General features: G+C 36.4%; 1 protein-coding gene and 1 long non-coding RNA gene across 12 annotated transcripts; both read right to left on the reverse strand.

The window, feature by feature from the left end:
* Positions 1 to 212: 212 nt before the first annotated feature.
* On the reverse strand, positions 213 to 6,581 carry LOC148803493 (uncharacterized). The gene is made up of 2 exons (XR_016076492.1): positions 5,777 to 6,581; positions 213 to 2,067 (listed from the first exon to the last, which is right to left on the reverse strand). It is a non-coding gene; the product is annotated as an uncharacterized LOC148803493 (long non-coding RNA).
* A 1,817-nt stretch (positions 6,582 to 8,398) lies between these two features.
* Positions 8,399 to 11,984, reverse strand: LOC104599407 (serine/threonine/tyrosine-protein kinase HT1-like). Of its 11 annotated transcripts, none has more exons than XM_088886880.1 (4): positions 11,699 to 11,984; positions 10,261 to 11,199; positions 9,292 to 9,747; positions 8,399 to 8,737 (listed from the first exon to the last, which is right to left on the reverse strand). In XM_088886880.1, the coding sequence occupies exons 2-4, from the start codon at positions 11,002 to 11,004 to the stop codon at positions 8,465 to 8,467; spliced, it is 1,473 nt and encodes a 490-aa protein (XP_088743006.1). In that variant the 5' UTR covers positions 11,005 to 11,199; positions 11,699 to 11,984; the 3' UTR covers positions 8,399 to 8,464. The 11 variants fall into 11 exon arrangements, with proteins under 11 accessions (XP_088743006.1, XP_010260230.1, XP_088743002.1 ...); XM_010261928.3 differs by having other exon boundaries at positions 9,292 to 9,768; positions 11,699 to 11,967; XM_088886876.1 differs by having other exon boundaries at positions 9,292 to 9,768; positions 10,261 to 11,254; positions 11,699 to 11,967.
* Positions 11,985 to 13,956: the final 1,972 nt, after the last annotated feature.

A 13,956-nucleotide genomic window follows, 5' to 3' on the forward strand; every position in this document is an offset into this window, starting at 1 on the left:
TATTAGTGCAAATAAAACTGTACTGCAACCAAACACAGCCTAAGGTAATTAATATCCAAATCCAATTATATGTAATGTGAATACCAACTCCTATTACCTATATAAATCAGGTAAAAGAGGATTCAAACCCTTGCCCTTGTATATCATTATAGACATCTTTACTTATGAGATGTAAAATTCGGTACAAGGTTCAAAGTATCAGATAATGCAAATAATATTGAAGATGCAATTTTAATAAAACAAATATGGATTCTGGATACACTTTGTATACACATGGACATGGTGTAAAAATTAAGATACACATGGGTATGTCATGGAAATTCAAGTATAGTGAACCAATCCATAGTTCCCTTTCCCTCTCCTTGACACGATCCAGCATATCCCAGCCTACGCCAAGTTCTTGAAAGAGTTATTTACTCAAATGATGGAGTCACGATCGGCCCCACAAAAAGTAATGCTCTTGGCAAATGTTAGTGCGGCTCTCCTAAACTAACTTCTCCGAAAGTTGAAAGACTCGGATGCTCCTCTCATAAATTGTCATATCTAGAATCACCTTCGAGCGGGCCCTATTGGATCTTGGGGCCAATATAAATATGCTTCCGTCTATTTATGATAGGTTCAGGATCAACGAGTTAAAACCTACTCCGATAATTCTATAATTCGTTGATTGGTCGGTTAAGACTCCTCGAAGTATTATCGAAGACATCATTGTTAGGGTAGAGGGTTGTAACTATCCATTGGATTTTATCATCCTAGACATGCCCCCAACCAAGGAACTGAACCACATCCCGATAATCTTAAGATGTCCGTTTTTAGCAACGGTCAATGCAAACACTATTGTAAATTAGGAGAAATGGACAGTTCATTAGGGGAGCAGAAAGTCCGGTTAAACGTTTTTAGTGCCTCTAAGTATCCAAACCTAGGGGAAGATGAGTGTAAGATAGATGTAGTTGATGATCTTTTAGATGCCCTGTCTACCCCTTGGTTAACCCAGTCTAAGCCCTGTTTGTATGAAGATGACCTTAAACCCCTCAGGAAAACCCTATTCATTGCTCCCTTTGGCCCATATCATTTTTACATCATTCTAGTCATGCTATTAGGGACAATGGCATTTAAATTGGGGGGTAAGAAAAGAGAAAGAGAAAAAAAAAATGATGATTGAGGAGCTAAGCTTTTAGAAATGTAGAATTAAAATTTCACTAAAATTTTTTCCATTAAAAGAGATCCCCAAACAGAAAAAGTTGAAGAAACTGATAAAAGAATATTGAATTTTGTAGAAATTGGTAGCAAGTGATAGGAGTCAAAATTGGTTTCATTTGAATATTGTCGAAACCGTTTAGAAATTGGAAAATACTCTCAAATTTGCCCCTGCCAAGATAAGAAGAGAAAGATTGAGAAATTAGATAAAAAATTTTCAAATTATTAGAAACAGTGGACTGCCCTGAACAGTGTTGCAAAAAAAAAGAATAAAAGGTCAATGGACACCCTAGACTTAGTAACCGGGTTTCTTCACCTAAGTCAAGTTTCGAGATTCACGTCAAACGGAAAAGTGAATGCCAAAGAAACTTACCTAATACTTAGTAACTGGGTTTCTTCACCTAAGGTAAGTGTCGAGATTCGCATAAAACGATGGAAGGTAGCAATAAAAATAAGTGTGCATATCAAGTTCAGGGGTAGAAATCCACTACAAAAAATGATAAGAAGAATACCCGTCTGATTTTCAAAATTCAATCTCAGCTTATCAAGATAGTCTGCAAATGGAATGATATATAAGATTTTTAAGCCAAGTTTTTGTAATATTCAAAGTATGACAGTTTTACCCCTAAAGCCCAATATCGATCTATACAGAGTTTAAGAATGATAGAATCAGGATGCTTGACTCAGTCTACAAATGGAAGGGTATATAAGATTTTTAAGCCAAGTTTCTGTAATATTCAAACACTTCCGAACACACCACTTATGACTGGGTCCGCCTGGTCCGCATCAGGTAACTCTGAGCACCCTCATGGTAATGTATGCGTCCTCTATTCGACATGCGTCAACTTTGTACAGGCCAGCCAAATGTGCCTACATCACAAGCCTTCTAGTTTGAGGGCTTTGCTTTAATATGGATGACACACGGGCTAGATAATGACCACCTTGTACGGGATCACTATTCCACACATTTCGCTTGACACCCACTATTTGTATTGTAAATTTAAGTTAGAATTTTATTTGATTCAAGAGATTAAGGGAGTGTTCTGTAGCGCAGATGAGAAATTGGGTGGTGTATTTTCATTCGCACCATGCAAATGAAAACACACCACACCCCAACAAAATAGTTGTTCTGCATCATGGACAAAAATGTGTGAATTGATCCACACCACATCTCAATGGGCATTTTGCAAGGTGTAGCACACTTTTATCCACACCTTGTGTTTGATTCCATGCATTTCAACTACAACATGTGAAATTATCTATGTCGTTAATCATTAAAAAATAATATTTTATTTTTAGTTATATATAATAGAAAAAATATTAATAAATTACAAAAAATTAATAATTAATAAAAATAATATTAATAATTAATAATACTAACAATAATATTAACAATATTTAATAACAAATAATTATAATATTAACTAAAATTAGTAATAATAATTAAAAAATAATTATTAATATTAATAAAAATAATGTTAACAATAATAAATAGTAATAATAATATTTATAATATTTGATAATAATCAATAATATTGTTACTGATTACTAATAATTAACAATGGTTAATAATATTAATAAAAGATATTATTTAAAATGGAAATTGCAGGTGGCATTAGGATCCTTGAATATCAAGAGGCTAAAGAAGATGAAATCTTTGGGTTGAGAGAGGTTTGTACCTTTAAGAAAACAGTTTTGCATAAATAAGTGAAGGTAAACCAAAATGAATCCTACATAAAATCCATGGTTTATTGAAAATGGCAGGTCACAATTTACTATTAGTAATAAGTAATGAGTGCAGAATTATCACAAAAAAATAATGATTGCAAGGGAATCGCTACCAATACTGAATATAAGAGTTAATAAAACTAGTAACTGTGAAATATATACTAAAACAGAGAATTCCTATGAGAAAAGATAAAATTCCAATGCAAATAAATAGAAGGGAACTTATTTATGAAATCCTCAGAGGAGCATAGGGAACTGGGGAACTGATTTCCTCCAGAATGAAACGAATGCAGGAGGAACAAGGGGATCTGGTATTGTGGTTTCCTCCTACCGACTAATTTGATACCAGTGGCAATCAGTTAATTTAAGGAACCTAGTTCCACAATCTGTTGGAGTATCATAAGTTGGGCTTTCTTGAATTTTTTGTTCCCCTATATGTATAGGATAGGTAGGTCCTATGACATCGATAAACTTTACAGTGCATCCTTGGAGTGTGATTGACAGAAAATACCATAGTACCTTATTCCTACTAACCAAGTAACCAGATGAGAAAAAAGCTACTTCTCAGCCTATATTTGGTTTGCTTGTGTTGATTCACAATGGTTTTATGATCTCAAGAAGACATAATGATTGTCTGAAAAATTGGCAGATAATGGAGTCTGCCTTTTGATAGGTACATTACATTAAGGCCCTGTTCGCTTTTCGATAAGTTACTTACCCGGGTAAATGCAGTTACTTGGGTAGGTTTTTCTTGAGAAATGCTTACCCGCGTAAGTGCATTTACCCATGTTCTTTTATTTCTCATGTAAATAAGGCAATGACCATTTTAGCCATAAAAATCCATTATTAAAATGGGCATTTTTGTCCCATTCAAGTGTTGGCAACTTCCCCCTAGGTGGGAAAGTTATTTACCCACCTAGGAGATGGGTATCACTTAACCGGGTAAGTGGTACCCAAGAGAATAAACTTTCTCTGGTCCCCACATAAATTTGAAAAAAGAACATGGGATTCTTGACTTTCCCCTCTTTCAAAATCCGAAAAAAGAACACCCCCTAAGAGGCACAACAAGAACAAATTAAAGAATTGAAAGAAGTACTCTTACATTTCAAAATGGCAACTATAAAATACAAAGAAGGAAATGATTTTTAACACTTGGTGGATATCAAGGTAGTATATTTAAAGTTGTTTTTCTTGCTTTATCAAGGATTAAGTTAAAAGAAGCTCTAGCTAGTTCATTCATTTATTACAATACTGAGAATAGCATCATGGCTTTACACTTCAGTATATCAATATAGTTTTAGTGCTCATTCACTATATGGAGGTTCTAGAAGAACTGGATCTCATGGCCAACACTTCCCGAAAAGTATGTTAGTTTATGCTTTTAAAGGAACCCTTGAATTTGTTTTCCCATTATTTAGTTATTCTAGTTGTAAATGGGTTTAACTACTCTACAATCTATTAGATGAGGTAGAGAAATCATTTGGTATACACTAGTGCTTTACTGTTCTGTTTATTGCTTAGGCATGCCATGGCTAGGTGTCGCTAGACAAACTGTTTTCCTTGGCAATGGTCTTGATGACATTGCTCTATTCCTTTTTTAATGATGTAATAAGGGATATATGCATATGACAGGTATAGGTAAAATGCTGTAAAAATTGAAGAATGCAAAAGAGGTATTAAATGTTATAAACCAACATTATTTGATTTTATTAGTTATTTATTCCGGTATGTCATTTATGTACTTGTGGCAAGAAAAAAAATGTATTTGTTAAAAGAACAGATGAATAAAAATGAAGCCAAGAAGTAGTGGTGATCCTTTGATCAATCCATTGGTGAACATGGGGTTACTTTTCTGCTTTTTATGTGCATAAAAAATTAAAATGTCTATTTTAAAATCATTCAAAGAAAAAGAAATGAAATGAGATGAAATGAATCGAAAATATCAACTATACATCATACTGAAAAAGTAGGATAAAGGCCAACAATGTCTTGGTAAACCCCTGCTTGGTAGGTCTAGTTCCATATGTAAAACAAGGAAATCTTGGAGGGAATTTAGGTTTGAAGTTTCATTTGTTCTCAAGTTTTTATCCTAAAATATGGATACATATCATATGATTAGGAATAGGCATGATTGTCTGAATCATGTTTCTACTTCGATGCTTCTGACCTTATGGTTCTTAGTTTCTGTGTGTTCTGTTAATATCTTAAACTTGTGCAAATTTTTGTTATTTAGGAGAAGGCTCTTCCAGTGCAACAATGCTCTTGCTTCCCAAAAGAACATACCAACCCAGACACATCAAGTGTAAGAGAACACATGGATTCTTTGCTCCGTAAGTCCATCCCTTCTCATCTATGATATCATGGTTGCAAACAAATGACAAATTGCTGAACCTTTACTATTTTAATCGGTGTTCTTATTGGGTGTAAACAACAAGGAGACCAAGGGTAGACGGAAAGTGATTAGTCAAAGAATTGCAAAAGGACGAGCAAAAATCACTCCTTTACAGTTGTCATGTTTTCGTGGAACCGGAGTTTTATCCAACAACCCCACCAAAATTAGATTCATTGCTTGTAAAGGAGGTGGTTTTCGTGGAACAGATGTTAGTTTTTCTCCAATCTGGGCACTCAAGGTGAGTGCTCCTGTGAGGATCGTGTTTGTTGATGATGATAGAGGATAAGAGAAGATTAATGGCGTTAATGGGGTTGATGAAGTTTGTTTCTCACAATACATAAACATGTGGATCTAACCAGTGACAAAGCAAAAGAATCAGAGAATGAACACTCATTAATCAGTTGTGAAACAAATATGAAACAAGGGTTTTATAAGAATAAACAAATAAGGAGAACTTACAGCCTACAGTTTGGTGAAGTGCTGGTCGGAATTGCAGCGGTGAGTGATAAAGCAAGAAGCGGTGGTCGGAGTTGTAGCGGTAAACGGAGAAGCAGTGGTAGCGGCGGTGCTCTGTGACAAGTCGCAACGATAAAAATAAAGAGGGTTTATTTTAGGATTAATATGAGATGCGAAGCATGGGATACTCTTCATCCCATACAACAGGTAGTGTGGTTTAATCCACGAGATAAACCCGTGGACGACTTGTAGATTGGTCCACACCACGAACCAATCGAACATCCAAAGCATCTGTTGCATAGACCAAAACACAATATCTCGTGGTTGTTCCATGAAATCGAACACCACCTAAATCAGACTTTATTTGTATGTATTTTTATTTTAATAAAATCCTTACTAGTAGATGAATTTTAATAAATTCAACTGAGTTTTTTTTTTTTTTGAGAGTGGAAGTAACTAATGAAAAAAAACATGATACCTTCTACCATGTGAAGCAAACATGCAATCGTTGAGTTTACATGAAGAGAGTTGCAATGAACCCCAGAGCTTCTTCTTGGGGTTTGTAATTATATAATTGAATCAAAGATCCTATCAATTAAACCACAATCAAAAATTGACCGTTCAGCAAAAGTCATTTTTATAACCAAAGAGAACTCTAGACCTATTGAAGTATTAATTGCATGGGGGGCCTTTATTATGAATGGATGGAGATCATAGATTGCCCACTCCCACCCTATGTTCATTAAACACCTTGAGTTGAAGAAATTTCTGTTGACGCAATTAGCATTTTACATTGCTTCAGGCCAGACCCGGCCCATTCAAAATTTGCCAAAAGCCCAACCTGGCCCGCCCGCCCACCCCTATCTGAAACTTTTTCTCACTTCTCCTTATTTGTCTTAAATTTACCCCGACTTTTTGACACCTCTAGAGAGAGTTGGGATCTCCTACAGTCCATTTGGTTGCCGCAACAGGGATGAAAAAGAAAGAATATTTTCTTTAGATTCTTCCTTTTCGTGTTTGATTCGAAAGAAACAGTGAGACGCGATGAGAAATTGATTCACAAAAATAAGGATGTGGGATCTCACCAAATAAGTACGGCCCCACTGAGAAACAGTAACAGTGAGAACCAAGTGGGAAAATTTTATCGAAGGTGGCAGTTCCTCACCTTCTCAACCAAGCTTCAGACACCCCAACGGTCACAACTCCATCGTCTCCATCTTCCCTTTACGCCATTTTTTTTGTATTTTTTCTCGTTTTGGATTCACTTTCGTTCTCTTTACGTCATCTCTTTACGCCATAGCTCCAACCATCACTTTCTTCATCACTGGTGAAGGTTATACCATTTTATGGCACCGTTTTTTCCATCAGATGAATTTAGTGGTGTAGATCTATCATGTTTGTGTTTTTTAGATCTGACTCTCAGATTTTGTCATAATAGAGGCAGATAAGAGAAAACTAGAAGGCATGGCCACCGGAGGCCACACTCATCATCCATTATTCCTCTTCTCTCTTCTTTTCCTCTCCTTCACCGTTATCACCCAATCATCTGATGACTATGTGTATATGGTGTACGTCAAACGGGATCGATCATGCTTTTCAGATCTGCAACCTCTTGTGCTAGATCCACTGAATTACAGTGGTGTTTTTCGTTTTTTAGACTCTTCAAAGCACTATCAGGTATTCCTTCCATCTTGCTTCTTATTTTTTTAAATCTGATAAACCCCTATGCAGATCCATTTGTTGAATCGGTTTTCAACAAATCTATAATTTCTGTAATTTTTGTAATTTATAAATTAAACAGAAAAGTAGAAATTTTTGTAATTTTTAACCTGTAATTTCTTTAATTTTTCTCAGCAACCAACCACTATGAAGCAAATTTGGTAGGATAACTGGTCTCAACAAGCAAACACAAGATGACAGGAATGAGAAAATAAATTTTATCTTCTCAACCCATCCTTTCTCATCGCATCCCTCTCATCATATCCTTTCTCAGCAACCAAACGGACCAAGTCCCACCCAGAGCCCCCATCCACATCATATCTTCTTATTTTTTTAGTTCCCCTTGTGCAGCTCTGGTGTCCAGTGGGTAGATGTGGTTGAAGCTCTCGTAGGTAGAAAATAAGGACCCCTCTAAAGATACCTACCTTCCATTGACGAAGACAGAGAAGTAATCCTGAACTCCTCATACACCATTAACATTATTTATTTAATGATAAAAATTAACCCTGACCTAAAAATCAGCCTTATTAACTTGGTGCACTCATTGCTGTTTCAAACTTTCAATGGTCGTTAGCCAGGAGCAATCATCAATGCAAGCCAAACTGCAGACAACAGTGACCTGTACTTGACATCTAGTTCATTATTCATATGCCCACTTTCCTACCTAATTTGAATGTCCTGGTCCTGAATGGCTCATTTGCACAGCCCTTACCATTCATGTTTTTTATTTGATTATTATTATTATTTGCATCAATTCCACTTTTTAAAGTCAAAATCACTCGAGGTTTTTTTTTACTGTTCAGTGAAACCAATTTTGTTTGATACTCTATCCACATCTTCAGTGCATCAGTGTATTCAACTTGTGAATGTGTGCCCTTTGAGGCAGAGAAACCCAATAGAAGAGGCTTTGAAAGTCAAATTTTAATTATATAAATGAACTGGTGAAACTACAAAAGCCAGGATATAGTGAAGTTACAAAAATTTAGGTTTAGACATGGATGATCCATTGGGATTCACAGGACTAAGCTTCTGAATCCAATGGAGTAACCGCATCTTATGATCCTGGCATGTTGAGTTTTGAACCAGGTTCAACGTGCCATCGCGAGCGAGTGAAGACTCAAACTTCTCTAATATCTTTACAATCTGCCAAAATTCAGGCCTCTTCTCTGGGTGCAAGGCCCAGCATTGCTCAATCAAAGCTCGTAGTGCAGGTGGGCAGTCAAATGGAATAACGGGTCTCACGTTCTGCAAATTGCAAGTTTTTGGATTAGCAATGCTCACTTAAAGTTGTCATGTCCCTCTCCCACACCCACTCTGGATCTGCTATGAAACCCAACCCAACCCAAGCCGCACTGACACTGACATGTTTACTTCTGATTGGAGTCTCTAGCCTGGCTTCCATTTCTGGTTTCAAGCAAATCCAGAGCCTCTTAACCGAATCCAGATCTCCTGCCCACGCCTACCCACATAACATCACAGCCACACATGGGGAACATCTCATCCTCCTACACGAGATGTCACCAATGCACGGAAGTAGTGTGTTGTGGGTAGAGTTCTTGTGGACAGGAGATCGGGAGTCCTCTTAACCCCCCCCCCCCCCCCCAAAGGGGGAAAAAACTGTCCAGAATTGTGGGGGAGACATGTCCTGAAAGAAAAAACTGTGGCATCTGCATGTTTGAATGTGGAGTCTCTATAACTTTATGTGGGTGCAGATAGGAGCCCCCACCAGCTTGTCCCCAAGTGGGTTCTATATTAGCTTCTAAGGCAGAGAAAGAGAAAACCACTACTGAAAAGTGTACCTTGTTTACAACCGCAAAAGCTGCTTGGATGGGATTCATATCCTCATAAGGGATTGTTCCAGCTACCATTTCCCATATGATGAGTCCAAAGCTGTATACATCAACTTTCCGTCCATAAGGCTTTTGTTTGATCACTTCAGGTGCCATCCAACGATAAGTCCCTGGGTCCTCAGCTAAAGAATAACAATAAGCCTCCTCACATGCTATTCCAAAATCAGCAATCTTAATGTGGAAGTCCTGATCAAAGAGAATATTCTCAGGTTTAAGGTCACGATGAATGACACCTTGAGAATGAACATATTCCATCCCGCGGGCGATGTCCAGAGCAGTTGAAATCAGCTTCTCTAAGGGAAGAGGTTTATGGTCTAGTTTGTGTAAGAATGTTCTCAAGGAACCCCCTGAAAGATACTCCGTAATGATAAACAAGACTGGTGGTTGTCTACATGCAGCAACCAACTGCATTTTAAGATAAGAAATCTTGATGAGGAGGAGCAAGAAGAATGAACTAATTTGTTAAATTTGTCATTCTTCTCTGCCACTGGAAAGCATATGTAAAGAAAAGAAAAACCAGAATCAATTAAAGAAGTCAATAATTGCAATATAATCTAAAAGATGACTCCTAAAATTCCTTCTTAAGATAGTAAGAGACACGATACAAACATATGTTGCACAATAAAATCTATATGGAACAAACTGATATTTGAGATAAACAAAGCAAAATCTGAAACTCATAATTTTCTGACTCCAAAACAAGTTGATGATGATGATACAGAACAACTAGTTTTCCATTTTAGCAATGTCAATGCTGGACCAACCAAGGCCCAAGGGTTGCAGACAATCCAAGCATGAGCATGAAATGTATAAAAGAACCTAACAACAAATCGAAAATGGATGTTATTGTCTATAATATAACAAGAGACTATTAAACTAATCAAACAATGCAATGATCAGAAGAAAAGGCAGTATTACCTTTATTACATTTTGATGGTGAAGATGAGATAAGAGAGTAACTTCTCTACTGAACTCCTTTTCCAGTCGAGCCGCCATTATTCCGTTTTCGTCATCATCGGGTTGTGTGATAATTTTCACTGCAACATGTTGATCCTTGTATATTCCATGGTAAAGTTTACTGTGCGCCCCACTGGCAAACCTAAACCCAATGAACAACTTGGAGAGATCAACTGTCCATTCATCTGCTGTGTCCACTGCTGTGACCCTTCCCCCTCCATGATCAAAGTACTTTGTCCATGATGATTCCTTTCTGCTTTTCAATTTCTCAGAATGCTTCTTGGAAGAAAAGTGCTTCAGAGGTATTGGAATCGAGGATTTTAGAGAATCGGATACCCGAGTATCCTGGGAATATTTGTTAGAAACTTGCCCAGAAACCCCCTTCTCGAGTTCTCTCTTTCGAGGACCAGGAGTGGAGAATCTCTTCTGATCAGACCAAGCTTCCTTAAACTCATCCGAGAGAGCAGTCTTAGGAAGGGGAGATATAGACCTCTGTTTGGTGATATTAGGAATTTTCTGAAATTGCTTGTCCAGAGATCCTGATTTAGAATTAACAGGAGCTGGTGGAGGCCTTGACTTCAATCCAGACACACGATCAGGCTGAATGGAGAATTGAAGAGGGGGAACTTTCAGAGAATCCAACCTGTGATAAATTGTGTTAGAGAATTTCGCCCTCCTTACCCAGGAGGTAACCTCTTCCTCCATCTTTGATCACCCCAACCCAAATCAAGTCCCCGATAATCCCCCGTTCTCGTTCTTCTTCTAAGATCAGTGCAGGATTCTTCAAAAGACCTTACGAACAAAATCCAACTCCATGCGCCAAATTCCTCCAAGTCGATCAAAAACCATACGCAGACAACCCAGAAAAGCAATTCCAATCTCCAACAAAACTCAGAATCCCTTCAAAGCACCCAAAACCATCAACAGACATATCACTCTGGCCATGCTTCGATCGCTACTATCATCAGAACTCATCGGAAAACCATAAAAAAAAAAAGAGAGGCTCTCAGAATCCTAGATATTCATCACCAGCACTATCAGAAACCCTAATCGCATTCTAGATCGAACAACAAAACTAATTAGCTTCGAAGTCAAATACTTCACGTCAACACCTTGAAGGAAAAACTCATACATAAACAAATAAATTACAAAAAAACTAAAGACCCAATAAACAAATTACCCAATTGAACAAGGAAAAAACAGGATTAAAAAAAAGAAGAAAAAACCCATGAATCAGAGAAAATCGAATCATAACAATCACGAATCCACTAAAATAACAGAAGCCTCTCCACTTGAAAGGTGAAAAACCAGAAGAATAACAGTAAATCAAGCATGAGAAGAAAAGGAAACAGAAAAATAAATAAATAAAAAACAAAAGAAAGGAAGCCAACAGCCGTACCTTAACCGTATCTCCATGGCCGGATACTTTTATGCTCCCACTGTTGCAGCTGTTTCTGTGTTTCTCCTAATGAATCCATCTTGCTCTACAACAATGCTCCCCACTTTTCACTGGTGAGACGGAAGCAATCTCGCAAAATATTGTACGGATCCATTTCTAGGGGGTGTTTGGGAGTGGGAAACATATACGCATTGCATACGGACCAAATACAATTGGTACATTCCGTGGGCCCGCCCTCGGGTTTAGTTGTGACAGGGGTGGGGGGCAGGTAGTGGGGAACCCACCTTCCCGAAGTCAGAGAAGAAGGAACGAATTTAAAAGGAGGATGGAACCATCGCTATCAGAGATGCGTTACGGATCGGTGTTTCACTGAATCACTGTTTCGTAGCGTGTATATACACACGTCTGAGAGACTGAGCAGATATGACGTACTCTACCTGCATTCGTGTATTTATACCGTATCCAATAGTATTAATTTATTGACGGACCTGCCCCCGTGTCTCCATCTTTTTCACATTCCCATAATCTTTAGCGCAAGTTTCAATGTTTGACCTTTTTCTCAATCAATAATTCAATCAAATGAGCAATTAAGGAATGTTTTGGACGAATGTTGATTTATTTGATGAAATTTTTTAAAAAATTATTGATTTTGGAGATCACTAATTTCTCAAACACTTAAATCAAGTTTCGAATCGAATTTGAGCCCAATATATAAGGCTCGTTTGTTAATCAAGTCGAGTTCGAGCCCAACTAAGCTTGACTCAACGAATCTCAGCTCGTGAGGCTCGTGAGCCTAGTATTAAATAAATCATTTGTATTATATATAGATACATACATACATATATATGTATAACAGTAAATAATTTTTATAATTATTTTTTGATATATAATATTATATATTTTTATAATCATTTTTATTATATTTTTTTTATTTTTATGTATAAAAGTAAATAATTTTATAATTCTTAATTTTTTGTCTAAAAAATAAAAAAAATAATTTTATACATATAACTTTTATTTTTCAAAAAAAAATTGGCCGAGTCGAGCTCGAACTTGCGAGCTATGAACCGAGTCAAGCTTGATCTCAAGTCTCTAACTCGAATCGAGCTCGAGCTCGAGCTCGAGTTTGCGAGCTATGAACCAAGTCAAGCTCGAGCTCAAGTCTCTAGCTCGAATCGAGCTCGAGCTTGAGCCTAATACTATTCCCACAAGCTGAGCTCGAATGGCCAAGTATTCGACTCGGTTCAGCTCAAATCCACCCCTAGGTTCAACACATAACCAAATGAAACCGATTTTGAATCAGCCTTGAATTGACTCTACCCAATCTATTATAGGGCAGGGTATGGTTTCAAATTCTTCGAACTAACCCCACCCAAGTTGGTTCCAGGGTTTAAGGGTTTACCCTACTCGAATCGACCTGATGAAATCGGCATTGGTTAGCCTTGGTGGAACTAGCCTTGGAACCGAGCTTGCCTTGAAATAAACCCCAAAATATTTTTAAGGATATGAAGATTTGAACCCAAGCACTTATGGTTACAAATAGGGGTGTCAACAATACTTGAAAATCCAATTTCAAATTTGAGATTCGATATTTAATCGAATCGAATTCGAATGTGACTTGATTCGATTCGATAAATATCCGAATTCGGTCGATTATTTAATTCTTATATATAATATATAAAATATTTAAATGTTTTATATAGTTGATATATATAAATATAATAATTAAATTATATAAATAATTTATATATTTATGTACTTTATATAAATAAAATATTTATCTTATATAATTTTTAATTACCTAAAATAATTAATTGGTTGAATTCGAATCGAATCAAATTCAGATATTGAATTTTTCAATCAGATTCAAACTCGAGTATTGCTTGATTCAATTTGAATTTGATTCGTTTACACCCCTAGTTACAAAAGCCTTGGTCTCACTTGACCATTGAGTTACTTAAGTGATTTGGTCATTTGTTTTTATTTTAATATTTGAATGTGTATAATAAATAATGTAAAAGGTAATATTTACAAAATTTAAATTATAATGACAAATTTGAACCATATATTAATATATTATGATAATCTACACATTAAATTGTTCAATTTAATCAATAAAGATAATATAAGTTTTAAACTATATATTATCAATATTGAAAATCAAGTTTTTAAAGGACGTGTTTCTTTTCTTTTCTTTTTTCTTTTTTTTATAGGGGGAGAGTTAAAAAAAAAAAAGATTCCATAGGGTAGGTTCTGGT

The sequence above is a fragment of the Nelumbo nucifera genome, chromosome 1 (genome assembly GCF_055504915.1).
Source record: "Nelumbo nucifera cultivar China Antique chromosome 1, China Antique-T2T, whole genome shotgun sequence".
NCBI classification, from domain to species: Eukaryota; Viridiplantae; Streptophyta; class Magnoliopsida; order Proteales; family Nelumbonaceae; genus Nelumbo; species Nelumbo nucifera.

Coding starts and splice junctions, on each gene's coding strand:
- LOC104599407 (XM_010261928.3), bottom strand. CDS start 11,004: ATGGAGGAAGAGGTTACCTCCTGGGTAAGGAGGGCGAAATTCTCTAAC. Junction 9,769..10,260: donor ACCATCAAAATGTAATAAAG/GTAATACTGCCT, acceptor CTCCTCATCAAG/ATTTCTTATCTTAAAATGCA. Junction 8,738..9,291: donor CTTTTGCGGTTGTAAACAAG/GTACACTTTTCA, acceptor TGCAATTTGCAG/AACGTGAGACCCGTTATTCC.